The 17194-nt window shown below is 50.7% G+C and overlaps 1 protein-coding gene across 6 annotated transcripts in view; it reads right to left on the bottom strand.

The window, feature by feature from the left end:
* Positions 1-17194, bottom strand: part of arhgap23a (Rho GTPase activating protein 23a) — a 44663-nt gene that overhangs the window by 22596 nt on the left and 4873 nt on the right. For 5 of the 6 annotated variants that reach the window (XM_062566287.1, XM_062566288.1, XM_062566289.1 and 2 more), the window contains exons 1-2: positions 5782-6755; positions 385-588 (exon numbers count right to left, since the gene is read on the bottom strand). In XM_062566287.1, coding sequence (XP_062422271.1) covers positions 385-588; positions 5782-6015 — 438 coding nt within the window. In that variant the 5' untranslated portion in view covers positions 6016-6755. Of the gene's footprint in view, positions 1-384; positions 589-5781; positions 6756-17194 lie in introns of those variants that run through there. The other variant, XM_062566291.1, reaches the window with a different exon arrangement.

The following is a 17194-nucleotide window of genomic DNA, read 5'->3' as shown; positions in this document are numbered from 1 at the left end:
TGCTTCGTGTGTTGTCTCCAACCTGCTTGCTTTCTCCCTTTGTCTCTCCTTTTTTTTTAAATCAGCTCAAACTCTCTGACCCCCCCCCCCCAACCCCCCCGACTCCAGTGCCATCGGCTTTATCGCCGAGCTCAAATCGGCTGTGTCTTGGGTTCAGCCAGTGAAACGTAAGGCTTTCAGAAACCTTTTTAAATACCAGCAAGGATGAAATGGAGACCATGTGTGCTGTAAAAATAAACATGGAAGTTGAAAAAAAACGAACTTTACGACGCTAAATGAGAAGGAAGAAAAACACTTGTCCTTAAGACTGTATATATTTAACAGAATTCACAAGCGTCCAAACAACTTGAAACTAAAAATCTATCGCGGGCCTGCAGGCCTCACCTTGAGGTTGGTGTGCAGGGCCGACTCTGGAGGGTAAACAATGAAGTGGCGTAGCGTGAAGCCAAAACCCAGGGAGTTCTTATGCAGGACCAGCGTCCGGGGACCCTTCCAGGCCACGCCGACCCCCTCCCTTCCCGGCCGGGTCGCCATCGGCGGCCGGGGGTTGTCACCGGCCGAGGAGAGACCATCCCTCCGCCCCTTACCCTGTGGACACAGAGAGAGAGAGAGAGAGAGAGAGAGAGAGAGAGAGAGAGAGAGAGAGAGAGATTCAGTTTGTATATGTTTTTGATGCGATTCGATGGAAGGTTGGGTTCTCCAAAGATCATGAAATAGCTCTTGTTATTAAATCATGTAAACACACATGAGGAAAAAAATAAGGAAAATAAATAAATGAATGCACAGTATTATTTTCCAATCTTCCAATTTTGGCCCACATATGTGAGATATTCACCGTTGCACATGCAGAAAATGTAGAAAGGCATGCACACGGGTGTAGTATCGCTTTGTCTGATGCTGATGAGAATCAACAGTGTTTTCTCATAGTTGGTACCAACACTAGAGAAATAATGCAGGTCTCCCTGAAGATGCATGAGGTGACCCCAGAAGGCAAGACTGGTTAAATCACCCCTCGACTGCTGGGTACTTCATTCCGAGTGAGGTCAGCCTCAGAGCAACGCGGTCTATAAGCACATCCGCTTTCAAGTAGACGGGATCAGACCCAGGTCCGACATGGGTCGGATCACCAGGGAGAATTTGGACTCCCCTCTGTAAATATGTCATTCCTGGAGCCTCGGCTGACAGACACACGTGAGAACTATCACCCTCCTGCTGCCCCCACGACCCACATCTGTCAATCACACACAATCACCTGACCAAACAGGAGCGAGGAGGAGACCAGTCGTCTGTGGTTTAGTGACCACAGACGACTGGTCACCTCAACCCATCAAACAATGACCCAAACATACCGGTTTCAGCTTTTCTTATTCTTCCATTCTAGCAAACTGAATACGTTTGCGTTGTATTTTGCTGATTGGACAGAATAAGAACATTTGGGCTGAGGGAAATTGTTATTTGATTTGTCTCTGACATCTAGTATAACAGATGATAAATTAGTAGTAATCAATTAAAATGATTTAAAGAATATGACCAGCGAAAATGGAAAAACTTCAAAGGATCAAATCGGAATTCATACAAGCTGCAGAGGCGCCTCGTTCCGTGAGGACATGGACACACAGCTGCGTTTACGCTTTGGTGGGTTTTCTTGCCAGCGTTATGGAGCCAAAGTAAAACTGAAAGCTCAAGAGGCAACAGTTAACAAACCACGTTAGGTGCACCAAATAGCCCATTAAATGATGTTTGGCTGATTCGTGGATGTGACCAAAACAGCTAAACTTATATTTCCTATTCAGTTGAAGGTGTGTGAATGTGTGTGTGTGTTTGTGTGTTTTAATGTGATAAATGTGTCTGGACTGCGAGCTGCTACCCCTCAACAGAATGAGCACCCCCCACGATTCCCCACTTCCTGCTGCCCTCACACACACAAACACAGATTGATATATAACAAACACAGATACACACACACACACACACACACACACACACACACACACACACACTCACACACACACACTTGCCCTGACAGGCCAGAAATGCGGCCACACAACAGGAAGTGGCTGCAAGCAGGAAGTTTGATAACGTTGGGGGGGGGGGGGGGGGGCGGCTGCTCTTATAAATAAAATTAGCAGATTTTATACTATAAATCAGCTCAATCACTCCTCTTCGTCCCTCCTTCCATGTTCCTCCTCTTCCTCTATCAGCACATGCCATTGTGTCCTATCTGCACATTTTAATCTCCGCTACTGTAAACATTACATTCAAGGGGAAAAAAAAAACAACATTAAGTGTGGACCTTTAGATTGTGTTTGTATGCATATACAGAGTATGACTTGAGAGAGAGTATGTAGAGTATATTTAGATATACATGAAGTGTATATTTCAGAGATACATAAATACTTTGCTCTTTAGTCTGGCAGTCCAAACAATGCAAAGTAACCCCTGCTATTTTCTCAAAGAGGCGAGAATTGAGGCCCCTATTGTGGCAAGAAAACAGCCTAAAGAAGTGCTTGAGGAAGGAGGATGTTTGAGGTGTCGAATAAAAATTATACGGACAAAAGGACAGACAAAGAGTAAAAAAGAAAAAAGAGGAAATATAAAAGAGCATCGGGGTGAAAAGGAGGAAGAGAATTCCTCAGAGGGAGCGGTTTGGCTTTGACAAGTCGAAGCACACACACTGTAACCGGGCCAGGAGGGGAGGGAGCGCGCAGAGAGTGAATGAGAGGAGGAGGACGAGGAGGACGAGGAGGACGAGGAGGAGGAGGAGTATCGGGCTCCAGCGAGGGACAGGCTCCAGCACGTCGGTTTCGACCGCATCGCCCCTCCCGGCACTGGGAATACCAAACCCTGTGATTATCCAAAACACACGGGGTCTGACTGGGTCTCTGGGCCAGCACAGCTCCCCACTCCGCTGCCCCGCACTGCGTGGGATGTGCACCCCCCCCCCCCCACCCCCGCTTTGCCTGTTCTGCCCGAGTCTCCAGGTCCACTGCTTTTCCCTCGAAGCCAGAAGAAAGTTCTCCCTTATGCATCCGTCACCTCCACCAGTGACCAGTTGGTCTTCTACCGGTTTCCCCCAAAAGCAAAGTTAGAAAAAGGGCCCGAAACTTGCTGACACCGTCTGGCCTCTCCAGGCACTTCGTTTAACCAACGAGGCACTTGGAAAGAATTTCCTGTGGTTTTTAAGTCTAAACCTGACTTCCTATGCAGGCCCAGGGCCCAGAGAAGGGAAACCTTGCTCTTGTTACTGACATTTGGTATTTCACCCCCCCCAACGCCGAACGCGGCCTTGCGCCCTCGATTCCCCCGACACGTCCTCGCCTCTCGGAACTAATTACAATGACAAAATGAACTCCGAATGCTCTCCAGATTATGCAGAGCCGCGAGGGATCCAATTAGCACCTGAATGATGTCACCAAAACACACAGAAAAACAGCGCCCCCCCCCCGAGAAACAATTGGATTTGAATATGCAGAGCGGCTTGTAACGCCACGCGGCGGATTCCTGCTTTGAGTGTGTGTTTGGTGTGTGAAGTGAAGTCTGCACACACACAGAGAAGAAAGCCCCTCCCCTGTGGTTATATCCCTTTCTAATTTCAATTAAACAGCATCTTATTCAGATGCGTGACTGACAACACATAACTTGAGTGGGGAGCAGAGGATGCCCTGCCCGGTAGGATGACAACGCGTCTGTTTCGGTTAGAAATCCATGACGACTCGTGCCAAAAATCTGGAGTCCGACAGCTTTGCTAAATCACAACAACCGCTAAAAATAAACACTGCGGGTGATAATCTTTCAGAAAATCCAGTAAATTCGGTTTTGCGTTCGTAAGAGGCTTTTCTAGGACATGATGATATTGTCGCTGCAGGCAATAGTCATCAGCAGCACACACACACACACACACACACACTTTCCTCACTCCAAAGCAGGACGACGCAGGAACGCAGCGGCCATCGGGGCGCCGGGCTCCTGCTAAAAGCCCAGCGGGGCACAACAACAATGCTCTTTTTAAACAGCTGAGAGCTGCAACCCGTTTGAAAAGTGGAGCTTTACGGCCGCCGCAAGCGCTGACGCGCCTTTAATCGCGGGAGGTGGGGGGTGCTGGGGGGGGGGGGGGGGGGCTGCGAAGAGGGATGGCGATGCACCCCGTTGTCTCGCTGCCATTCAAACACCCGGAGGATTCACAATCAAGACATGCGCCGCTCGTTTTTATGCTCTGTGTTGCAAATGAGCCATGCATGTGGGACTTGGTGTGTGTGTGTGTGTGTGTGAATATATTTGCACGCACCCACATGTCAATATGAATAAAGTATGCTTGCTCAAAAACCAGTTGGACCCCATTGTCGGCCCAACTGGGCCAACAGGTGATGATACAATGTCGGTTAAACAGGGTGTTCTAGTTGAAGGGCAAAACATATTGTTCTTATCTTTTGTCTAAGCGACACGTACCGGCGCACATTCGATTTTTTTTATACGTTGTGGATTTGAATCCTGGGCCCAGGAGGACGAGGAGACATTCATCCCTCACCCTTTACTTTATGAAGGACAGATTATTCAAATAAGGAATACATTTTTGTTAACAGTAAACAACCTCATTGAGATGAAGTTGAGCGTTTGCTGGCTTTAGAGCTACTGGCTTTTTCATGAAGGTGTTTTTATTATTCTTACCTCTACCTATATTACCTCTGCCTCTCTCCTTCTCCACCACACACACACATCTCTCTTCAAACAAAACGGCGTGCATTGTGTGTTTGTCCCAGCTGTGTTAATAGGGCCTCTCCTCCCCCCCCACACTCACATTCCTCACTGTGACACTGTGTCATCGGGGGTGGTCGGGGGGGGGGGGGAGAAACGGGTTTGAAATAAAGAGGAGGTGTATGTTCCACATAGATGCCGACACTGAAATGAGAACATGCGCGGAAGAGATGCCCTAAATTCTTCGGGCATTTTGGGGGAAGGGTGGGAACGCACGGCTTCCCCAAGACCTCGCAAAAAGTAGCACTTCGCAGACCCCCCCCCATCCCCCCCCCTCGCTTCTGTCTTTAGCCGCTAATTAGAAACCTCTCCAAAAGGAACGAGGGCCGCACAAACAGGATCAAGGAAACCAAAAGGAAGTAATATAAGAAATATAAGAAAGTCTAATCATATTTTCATAGAAATGCTAATAATCAACGCACAATCCATAGTATGTATTGCATTGCATGTGTGTCAGCAAGCTAAATGAGGAAATTGACTTGAAAGAAATAATATAAATCGTTACATATACATATATGTATATATGTATATATATGGCCAGATCTAGCCAGAACATTTTAATATTTCATCACTTCTTCAATCCCATCACAATACAACGACTATTGACAGAACTAACACGTCTAAAGGTGAGGAGCGCTGGACGGGACACCTCAAACAGACGACATCCTAGAAGTACACGCGGTAAATAATCTCAACCCATCAACACGAAGGGGCCACCACATTGTTGCCCTGAAAGTCGAAGACACCGTGAGAGGCACAACAACAAAACAACAACAACAACAAAAAGCAGCCTGGAGGCAACGCAGCTGAGAAGTTTTAAAGAAGCTGCACAGTTGAAATGCACAAAAGCAAATGCGTTTGGATGAAAGCGCCGGCCCATCGACGCGTCATGTCACACGCGATCGCGACATTACTGCCGATCAAAGGCCAAACAATAAATGAATCCGAACAAAAACAACCCACCGACCCTCCAGCGACACCCCGACGGGTTCGATGCTACGGCCCCCTTAGAAGAAGACCTCTCCTTACCCCGGGACGGAGACACTCGCGGCCTTGCCCGGCGGGCGGCGCGGCGGGCCGAGCCGAACCCGTGGCGCCGCGGAGCACCGCCAGCCAGATGCAGCGGGGCTCAGGGGAGCTGCAGTCCACCCCCACCGGGTTCTGGAAGCTCCAGTCGGGCCCGGCCGGCGAGGGGCACGGGTGCATGGCGGCGGGCATCGGAGCGCGCGGTTTCCTCAGATCCGCATCCCTCAACGCCCACATAGGCCGCGCGCACACACACACGCACGCACGCACACACACTACACACACTACACACACTACACAAGCTCGTGGATAAAAGTCCAAAAGCCGGACTCCCTGTTGAATCTGGAGTCTGAACGTCCCGTCTACTGGAGCTCCTCCATCGCTGTCACAAAGGATAACGTCGCAGCCTCCTGACCTCAGGGAGTCAGCTCTTCAAAGTGTCTCCCTCTCTCTCTCACACACACACACACACACACACACACACACACACTCTGTCAGAGGGGTTGAGTCCAGGGAAAGCAGGCGGGCGGGCTCCCGGGCAGCAGATGGAGGAGTGTGTTTGAGGCTCGGAGGTAGGTCTGGTTTGGCTACAGACGCACACACGGAGAACAAGCGACAGCTTCCCCTCTGCTAGTGTCCGTCCACCCCCAAAACACACACCGCTCTCCCCCTCCCTCTCCCCCTCCCTCTCTCCCTCCCTCTCTTCATCCAACCGTCACCTGGAACCAAGACGTTCTTTATCTCGGCTATTTCATCCCTCACTCAGTAAGTCCTTTTCTGACGTGCTTTCTCTTTCTTCCTTGTTTTTTTTGTCCCTCAATCCGTATCCAAACAATCGTCCCCCCCCCCCCCCCTCCGCGGGAGCCGGTCCGACGGTCGTCAGCCAACCAACGACCGTACTGTACAGTGAGCTGGAAGTCTGCAGCCTAATCCAAGAGCTCTGGACAGACGCTGGAGGTCCACGCCGAGATGTCTCCCCCCCCCCCCCCCCCCCCCCCCCCCCCCCCCCCCCCCCTCCCCCCCCCCCGTCGGCTATAAATCCACCGGATTGTTGCAGACGAAGCTTTAGGGCCCTCGCACGTGTGCGTGTTTGTGCGAGAGCGACACAAACGCAAGTGACAAAGCTGTGATCCAGGCGCTGAACTCCACAAAAGCCGGTCCTGCCTCTGCCCCCGGAGGTGGGGGGAGCCAAAAAGAATGAAGTAGAGAGAGAAAAGGGCCAATTTCCAGCACAAAGGAAAAGAAAACATTTGCCTTTGCTGCTGTGTTTCAGTGTCTCACTCCCTTTCTCATTCTTTTTTTTTTTTGCTTAAGAGGGGAAAGTAGAGAAGGAAAGATGGTAATGAGAGGAGCAAATGGAAAAAAGCTAAAGATGAGGGTAAGAGGTCTCAAAATCACTTGATGTCAACATGACCTCTTCATGAAACTCCTGCTCACTCTCTCACACACACACACACACACACACACACTCACATGACCATACAGCAGAGTGACACCTAAACAAAAAGTGACCTCGCCCACCCGGCGTGGGTTCTCACCAAACAGGCAGGTGTCCAGAATCCGTGCGAGAGAGAGAGCGGCAGACAGGGGACCATGATGTCTCAGGCGACTGACGTTCCCCCCCTCCAACGCTCATCGCTGCCGAACGCGCCGCACGCCCGCCACCGACGAGGTTAGACAGGTTTCGCCTGCCGCGCGGGCGGGACAAGTTTGGACTCGACCGGAGAGAGGGCCCGCGGTACCCTGCGGGTGCACCGCGCTCCACCAGCGACGACGCGGCGCGCACTGCAGGCGTGCAGGTTTGTTATTGTTGACGAGGCGATGAATAGAGAGAGAAACGTGAGGACCTCAATGGAGCGGCGTGCAAGACGCCCCCACAACTTTACACAACGTGTAGGAAAACACCTGTCTGTGTGTGTGTGTGTGTTATCGGCCAAAGATCCTACACTTCACATAATGCAACTTCATTGGTCACGTCATTTAAACTTAATGCCCCCCCCCCCCCCCCCCGGCCTCCCGGTTTATCACAGACTTTCCATCGAAGAACCACTCCAAGTACCAGACACACGCACTCTGCTCGATCCCTGCAGAAATACACTTTCACAAATACACGCACACAGACACACACAGATGCCACATGTGTGCTATTGAGTCATACGCCGAGTATAAATACACCAGACTATGTAATTAGGCTGCCTCATAAAGCCAGAGGGCTGTGGCTGCGGGAGGCTACTCTCCTCTCCCTGGGTTTGAGTAGGTCACCGGTGTGTGCAGAAGAAGGGGTGTGGGGGGGGGGGGGGGGGGGGGGGGGTGACATTGAACCACACACGTGTGTGAGGAAATCACAGATGGCGGCCAGTGCGTACAGCAGCAGCTGGATCGCCAGTGTACCGAAAAAAAAGAGCAGCATTTGGGCGTGAGGAATATGAACAAAAAAGGCGTCGGGTCACAGTTTACGTGGAGGAAACACGTTTACACATGAGGAGTGGCCACCTGCATGTGATCCCGATTGAACACATCACTGCACCACACCTCACCCATCGGTCTCTCTGTACCGACCCCCACCCCCCCCCTCGCTCAGGCCCCCTCAGAGAAAGTGCCGAGGAAAGGGGGAGAAAGGAGGGAGGTGGTGCAGGATGCAGCGGAGGTAACGGACGGATTAGTTTGGTGATGCGTTTTAATCCCCGTCACGCTCATAACGTGACCGCGGGCCTGCAGGTTAGCAGCCTGCGCCGCCCCCCCCCCCCCCCCCACCGCCGAGCGAATGCCTCACAAGACTAAAACAAAACTTCTTTGCCGACACGTAAAAACACAGTAGGTGTGAGAGGGGGAGGAGGAAAATGAGGCATGACGGGAAACACGCTGGAAAGAGAGAAGAGAAAACGGGCAGTGAGCCTTCGGTTGGCGTGTCACAAACAAACCGGGCCGCAGACACAAGGACGGGGGGGGGGGGGGGGGGGGGGGTTCTCTCTAAACACGGGCTGCAACAGTTGAGAAGATGCACGGCAGAGGGTCAGAGCGGCGCCGGGGATTAGCCAAAGGAATCTGGACATTTGGGAGATTATTTAGAAGAAGCGTTTTGAGGTTGGAGAGAATCCCGTCCCCAACATCATGCATGACAAAAAAAGAACCACAGAAATATCCATGAGTCATACATACGAATATACTTTCCACATTCTTCCTCCAAAAAGTTTTTTTTTTTTTTGGTGTACTGGACAAATCCATTCTTTTATACCTGTATATATATTTAACAATATACAACTAGAGAAGGAGGAGACACTAAGGTTGAACTGTTTATGGCTCATATTACACTCTGGACCTGTAACTAATGGTACCAAGTGATATTATGTGCATTATATTTAAGATTGACGGCTGTGCATCATTTCAGTTTTGAAAAAAATTAAAGTCTAAGTCAGGCAGGGTTCAAAATCAGGAATTATCTGATGAAAGAATAAAGAGCCTAAGGACCCACTGGTGTACAGTGATGGAGTCCATCCAACCGTCTAGACAAACCAGTAATCTGGATTATGGGGGAGAGAAAAAAGGGAGGCGGCGGTTTTAAGCGGGTTAATTTGAACATTAATCTCACTTCCACGGGATCCGTCAGCCTGTTTGGCGGCGCTCGGAGCGGCCAAACCACTAGAGGGCGGCTCCTACACGGTCTAACTGCAGATGGGGGAGACAAAGCAGAGCGGGACACACGGGACGGCGCAAAGGGGCGGGGGCCCAACACGCAGCCACGCACAACTACACTCTACTGTGCTGCAGCGGCTGGCTGTGTAGGGCTGTGTGTGCAGGGCGAGTCAACCTGCTGGCTGCTATCTGCGCCCTCGTGTCAGTTACTAATTATTAACATCTGATTTGGGGTGGGGGGGGGGATCATAGAGGTCACACCTGCTGTGAGCTATGAGGTGGAAAGTCCAGAGACCAGAGCAGGTGGACTCAGATATGCCATCAACCCCGCAGCGGAGGGGAGCTGGGTGGTCCGCCCCCCTCCCTCCCTCCCTGACCAGACCAGGCGTGATACAACAACACGGACGACAACAATGCGCAGCTTACTCCTGCAGCCGGGAGGATTAAAAGCAGTTGAAGATGCCCACCTGAAAGCATGCACCTCTTCAGAAAGCAATATGATATAATCAATATAGTCATTAGAATTGGGAACATCGGTTGCAATACAATTGTATTACAACCGATGATTACTTTCATTGTCAAGTAGCTGTATTATTTTAATTATCACATCAACCTCAACTGCCTTGTTTTGTGTGGAATCCAAAAGATTTCCAGTTTGGCCGGAGATGGAGAAGAGAAAGAATGATCGTATTTGAAAATCTGAAACTAGTGAATTGTGGTGTTTTGGTGTCTTGTTTTGTCACAACAGCCCAGAAACTAAACACATTCAGGTACCTGACTGTAACATCCATCCAAAAGATAAAATATATACGAGTCCATCATGCAAAATCTGCCACGAGGGCTCATGGGAAAAGGGGATGTCGGGGGTGACAGGTGTTAGAAAAGTGAGCACCGGGCGACGGAAGAAATGAGAGCAGCGAGGAAGTCAGAGGGGGCAGATGGGGATGAGAGAGCGAGGACGCATTGTGAGCTAAACGCCGCGAGGACGCATATGCTGCGTGTGTCGGTCACATGCAGAAAGCTCTTGGCTTATGTGGATGAATTATTAAACGCTGTTCGACCCGTCTTGGTGTGCCGAGACGGGATGGCTGCAGTGAGAATGTGTTTCCCCCCTGCGCAGTAAGTGGAGAGGCGGCGCCCCACTTTAACCCAATTAGCGGGGAGGGTCTCCTTCAGCGGAGCCGCTTTCACTGCGTTCAGGACACGTCTTCAACACAAACAACATTTTTTATAGTTTTGTCCAATGCTGTTTTGCAACTGTCGATAAATTTGCTTTTATGTATGCGTTTCACTTTAAATCTCTGCCACTACCGATACTGATGGACGTAGAGATCGTGGGAAGCAAAAAACAATGACAAAAAAAAAACACACACACAAATACAAAAACTACGAATAAGTCTGAACATGTAATATACACGTGTAACAAGCTAAAACAAGTGGTTCAATAACAGCCAGTCTAATCCCCCAAAACATGCATGCTTTATTGGGGGGGAGAGAGTGTGTTAACTCGGTCAAATCACAGTCGCCCATCACCTCCGTGCAGACAGTTGCCATGAGAACCAACAAGGTGCTTCTGCTCCAGCAGGAGAAAGAAAAACCCTGCAGGGCGACGGTGGCCGTTTGCGGGTCTGGAATTGGTTTTCAGGGAGTGTCATGTTTCAGGACTTAAAATCTCTTACGCCGGGGTCATTTGATACGCAGTCGACGTTTCTGGAGGCAGTCGACGTGGAGCACAAATAGGAATGTTGAACCGTAACCAGTGAGCGTCACAAAAAAAACGAATGAATGAAAAATGAATGGAGCGCAGCTGTGTGTTCGTTTTCCTCTCGAGGCAGCACAGGAGCGCCAAGAACCAACCAATCTGTTCCCGTTCAAGGTGTCGTAGACTACTTTCGTTCTCACATTCAGCCGAAAAAAAGAAAAGAAAAGAAAAACCCCCATGGACACGGAGACGGACAACACGCTTCCCAACTGCCACGTCGTGCCGCTTCTGGGGCTGGACACATCTGTCTCTCCTGATGTGATGTGTATACGCCATCGCGGGGCATGTGACGACACATGGACTGTACATCCCCCTCCTCCCCCCCCCCCCCCTCCGTCTGTACCACCACAACCGCTGGGAGCAATCAGAGCGTCGCGTCTGAACAACCCCCCCACCCCCCTTCCCCTTTTTCTTCTTTTTAGCCTCTTCTGTTTCTTTTCTGGTGGCAGCAGAAAACCACAACCCACCCCCCCACCCCTGTCTACGCCTGGGAGAAGGGCAGGCCTTTCGTGAAGCCCCCGTCTTTCTTGGCTGCTCCCCCTCTACAGACCCATGTATATGGATAGATATATTTAGCTCTCTGCCTCTGTGTCATTAACAGTTGAAAATTATAAGTTAGGAACCAGAGGATGACGTCGCTGTGCTCCTTGGCGAAGGTCGGAGCTGGACCCGAAGCGTGCGTCGGAGCCGAATGCAGGCAGCCGCCCCGAAAAACCTCTGGGGCGCGGCGGGGGGCGATGCGGAGCCAGGTTGGGAGGCTAAACCGAGCCGGGGGGGGGAGGGGGAGGGGGAGGCGCAGGAGGCGGCAGATTTGGAGTCGGAGAGTTCATCGGAGCGAGCGAGGCGGCCTGGCTGCCTCCGACGGACCTGGAGTTTCCATCTGAGGTCATCTGGTTTTTGCATTCCTGCCATGCAGCACCGCTCACGCCACGGCGAGGAAGTCTTCCGGCACTCTGTGGGCACGGGATCGCGGTCCGGCGATTCTCAAAGTGGAGTCCGGGAGGGGGGGGGGGGGGGGGGGGTGTACAGGAGCCATTTAGGGAGCCTTCAGAGCAGCTTTTTATATTATGAGCTTCCCACTGACAGATGGCAGTCTCCTGAGAAGCGGTGGGTTGGTGGGGTATTTTTTATGGGACTGTATTGGAATAACGCTGCTGTGCACAGACTCTCTCACACATGGCCGAAGGCTCCTGACACAGCAGGACGAATCCGGTGTATTTTTTTTCTTTTTCTGAAACCGTCCCAGATTTAAATCGGTTATCCGTCCCTCGTGACTCTCCGCGGGCTCGCGCTGACCTCTCCAAGGGCCGAACAAACAGTGCCACTGGGCAAAAGACACACACACACAACAACCAACCGCTGTGTGGACAAATCAAATCTTCTCTCCTGTGCGTTCTACGGGTTCTTCAATCGGGCAAAAACACCACCTCCTCCCTTCTTCGTCATTGCCAGCCGGGGATGTTGTGAAAACAAAAGAGGGGATCTCTGGCGCAGAGACTCTGCTCTCAGAGCAGGACGTCCTTGGGGGACGGGCGGTGCCGCCGGTGTGTGTTGTTTGCTTTCTGTCGCGATGCGATCCATATGCCCGGCTGATGCCCTGTTTTTGTGCTTTTAACCTTCTGTCACTTGGTGTTAGCAGCCTCTGAATGCAGGGGGGCGGCAACCACTCATCCCCCCCCCCCCCCCCCCCCCTGCAGAAATAAACTGTCCGTTCCATGTCCAGAGACAAACATAAAGGTCAGACCTCTAGCGATCATTGGTCTCAGTTGTCTCCCTGTTTTGGCTTCCCAGTGGGATGACAACATTGGACTGTGACTGCAGATATGAGAGTCTCGCGCACACACACACACACACACACATATGGTTTCACTCTGTTATTCAGATGAAAGACAAACTGGCAGGGCTTATAGCGTAGAAGAACGCTAACAGAAACATACAATCCTGTTAGCTCTCGTTCTGTAAACCGAGCCGGAGGAGAAGAAGGGAGCGGATACACACAGAATCCTAGCCAGACAAACCTTTTAAGGCACAAGCTGACATGGGAATACCTCGTGCTTTAAGGACGGCATTCGCCTCAGAAGAACTCCAGACGAAAACGTCCACGCCCGCACATTCAGAAGGAAAAAAAAAAAGAAACTGGAGAAATGAAAGTATCCACAGCAGTTCTAAACAAGAGTATCTGGAGAGGGGATGACCAAAGAAGGTAACAGAGAGGGGGATCGGTGCGGGACAGCGAGAAAATGATAAAACAAGAACGCTGTGATTTAGGAGGACGACACACACACACACACAGGAAACTAAAAGAGAAAGATAACTCTAAAAGATGCGATTGAGAAACAAGCTCAGACTAGATTTGCGTGCCGATAGTATTTTGGTGGAGACGTTCCCTCCATCCCGCTCGAGCACACGGGGGGAAACCGAGCCGCGGCATGTTGAGCTGCAATTAGCCACGTGCAATTAGCACTTTGGAAGAATGTGCAGTAAAGTTGGGCTCTGTGAGACACCTTCAAACGCCGCCGAAGACTTCCCGTCGATGTGCACGCACGCGAGTACCTCCGGGGGGGTTTCCCCCTGGATTACATTTCTAACTAATAACTGTGATACTTTTTATTTATTTATTTTTTCGTATTGAACGAGGCCCGGGGAACCTCACAGTGAAAAGAAGCCTGAAAGTCACTGTGTCCGTTCAAGAAATCCTATCAGCAAGTAACTTCCTGTGAGAGCATATCTTGGCTGTTTCTACATGTCTCTTAGTGTTCAAATTAAACAACCAAGATGTAACGAGGGGCCTTGGGGGAGGGTTTCCCCCTACTTCAAGTCCTCAAGTGCATAACCCCTCGGCAAAAGGTAAAGCACGCAAACGGAGTATTCTTTTAAAACCATGACTTTAATACCGAAAACTGATTTCAGGTCACCAGTACATGAATAAACAAATAAAACACTGCAGTGTTATCCTTCGAGAGGATCTTGGTGGACATGTAAACAAAGGCCCCGTTCTTCGTGCATCAGTATCTCAACAATCCCCTGCTCCTCATTAGCTTCCTGTTAATCTCTATCCCGTGATTTTACCGGACTGTCAAAAAACGGCTCCTTTCTCCTCCTCATCCTCCTCTCCACTCCAAGACTGCTTGAACTTGTGCCCGGGGTGTTATGTAGAAGTCAGCGTGCCGGCTCACTGACCCTAAAGAAAGCGCACGCGGCACACAGAGGGACCTCTCGGGAAAGTGCGAACATCATCGCATCGTCGCTTTACGACTTCCCGGCCCGAGCTACAAAACCTGGAGCGTGCTGAGATTCTTCTGGAAATAAACGAATGAATGTTTTCCAACTTATAACGCAAATGATTTATTGAGTTAATAATACAGAAGTCATAGATGAGCTATAGTGGTCACATGCAAACTATGTGTTGCATTAGCTTGTGAATGAATATAATGAGAATGCATTAGTTTTATCTGCACTGTAAGAAGTAATAATTTGGGGATTTTTGTCCTCAGCCTACAGATTTAGAATACTTTTTAGAAAAGGGATCAGCCGAGTGATTTTAAACATGAAGAGTTGTTTAACTAGTCGTAAGAAAATGAACGGCCAACCGGACATTTAAGAGCAGCATGACTGGCAGCCTTTGTGCAGGTTATGAGTGGAGGATTGTTTAGTCTCAACTTTCCATTGCTTCGCTGTCTGCTCCGGCTTCCCTCTATCTTGTCATCTCCTGCCCTCCTTCTTCTCCTCCTTACCCCCTCCTCGGTCTTTCGCATTCCAGAGTGGCCCTTTGTAAAATAAATAAATGAACAAATAAACCCCCGAGAGGCTGATTGGAACGAAACGCGGCGCAGCATTCAGCCGTCGGGCCCCTTGGAGAAAAAATGCAAACACTGCAGAGAAAGACTAAATAAGATGCAGGGTTTGATCGTCTGAGTCAGGATCAGTTTAACAGTAACCACCCCCCCCCCCTCCCCCCGCGGGACCTTGCGCCCGCAGTGACAGCGGTTCCCTCCTGCCTCTTTGCTGGGGGACAAGTGTGTGAGGAGGGACCTCTCACCTCTGAACCTTGACCCCGATTCCAACCCGGCGCCGCTGCCCCCCCCCCCCTCCCCGGGTCGCCCGTGCAGACGGAAACGGACGGAGACGCGCCTGCATTTATGAACAAGATCTGACCGGTTCTTCATACCTCCAATGTGCGCAGCTTCACCCCGACACTGCTGTATCTGGTTTGCCTGCACAGGAACAACACACTGAGACACACCACACACACACACACACACGTGTCCAGACAGGGTCTCTGCTATCGCACATACAAAGAGGCACTGACGCAGGCCAGACCATCAACAGGCTGAATCGAATTAGCCCTCGTCTGTTTCTAAAGAGGGGCTTTGTTTCACGACAGAAACCTCCCGAGGCCTGCGCGTCAGACGCCGCATGTAACGCCTTCCAGACGGGACCCGGGAGAGCAAACACCTGCTGCCCTGCCACGAGGAGGACAGGTGACCGGGCACTCCTCCGGACAGGTGAAACCCCCGAGTCCAGATGATACGTTGAAATCGAAGGAGCGGATATGATGTGTGAGGGGAACCGCCCGGGTCGCGAGTCAAGTGAGCCGCCTGCGTTCTCAGTGCCGAGGCGATCTCGTGCCTGTTCTTACTTTACTAAAAATTTGTGGGAGTAATGGAAGAGGAAGTGGTGTCAGGTGAGTATGTGAGTCAGCGTTGCTGGCTCCTGAGCTCCTCTCAGACAATAACATCGGAAAGCACAATATACCTTCAACTTTTGAACTCGGCCGGCGTCATTTTGTTCTTTAATCGGCCACATCTCGGTGCCCTTCTGGAACAGCGATACATCTAATCATGATCACATTGCCAGTAACCCAAACAAAAAAAAAAGAATTAACCTCTTCAGCCGGGCCAACCCACCGCTGGCTCAGTGGAGCCGAGCTTCGATCAAGCTCCAGTCGGGATCCCAGAAAGGTCCAAAAAGACACAAAAACATCCCGGAACTAAAATGGTGACGCCATGAAAAACACTGAGTTGAAGCCACTTTGCTAGATTGCCAAACGGGAAACTAGACGTTAAGTCTTAACTTTTAAAGACAGAGGCCAACTGACAGACTGGAGGGGGATCGATAAAGAGCCATTAGCAGCAGAAGCGCGCACTACAGCAGCCGCTCCCCTCTCACCACAGCAAACAAGGCCACACGGGTGACTGATGTCCTTGGCCCCCAAACACTCCCCCCCCCCCCCCCCCACCCCCGCCATGTTTGTACAGCATCAAGGACTTGCTTGTGAAAAGGACAAATTAGGCGCTCCGTGAAGTCTGATCTTCAAAACAGAAAGCATCTGAATCTGAATACTGTGTGTGTGTGCGCGCGTGTGCGTGTCTGTGTGAGGCCATGTTTCAAGCACCTGCATAAAAATGATGAATTAAGTGTTTTTTAACGATGACTGTTAAGGTGTTATATTGGTGAACACCTGTGCTCGGCCAAGTGTGTGTGTGTGTGTGTGTGTGTGATTAAAGGTGTGTCAACACACACACCCTCCAGGTTAATGAGTTTGGGTACGAGGTGTGCGTGGTGGTGCAGCTGTTGTCCCGAGGCCCCAAAGTCGAGGAATGCCGCGGGGGGGGGGGGCGGGGAGTGGGTGACGGTGTCGGGCTGAGAGGGCGGAGGTGTAAAGGTGTGAGAGATGTCTTAATGGCGTTAACGGTCCCCTGCAGGGCTGTCTGTGACACACACATCCCGAGCATGCTGTGTGTGTATGTGTGTGTGTGTGTCCAGTGACGCAGTGATTGACATCATGTGGACAGAGCACCCGCCATATTCTGAGAACGTTGCATATAGAAAGGAAAAAACTAATACTAATCCTGCTCAAATGTTCAGGGTAGTGGACAGCCTTTCCCACAATGCAATGCTGGCTCTTTATAAACTACTACACACTGTAAAATTGAGCCAAACGGCTTCAAAGCTGGAGCATGAGTTCCTCATCCCTTTCTGTTGGGAAAAAGTGAGATAATACTGTATTTTATTATTTAT

The sequence above is a fragment of the Pungitius pungitius genome, chromosome 12 (genome assembly GCF_949316345.1).
Source record: "Pungitius pungitius chromosome 12, fPunPun2.1, whole genome shotgun sequence".
Taxonomy (NCBI): Eukaryota; Metazoa; Chordata; class Actinopteri; order Perciformes; family Gasterosteidae; genus Pungitius; species Pungitius pungitius.
The sequence above is the reverse complement of the archived record's forward strand: the minus strand, read 5'-3'. Positions and strand labels throughout refer to the sequence as shown.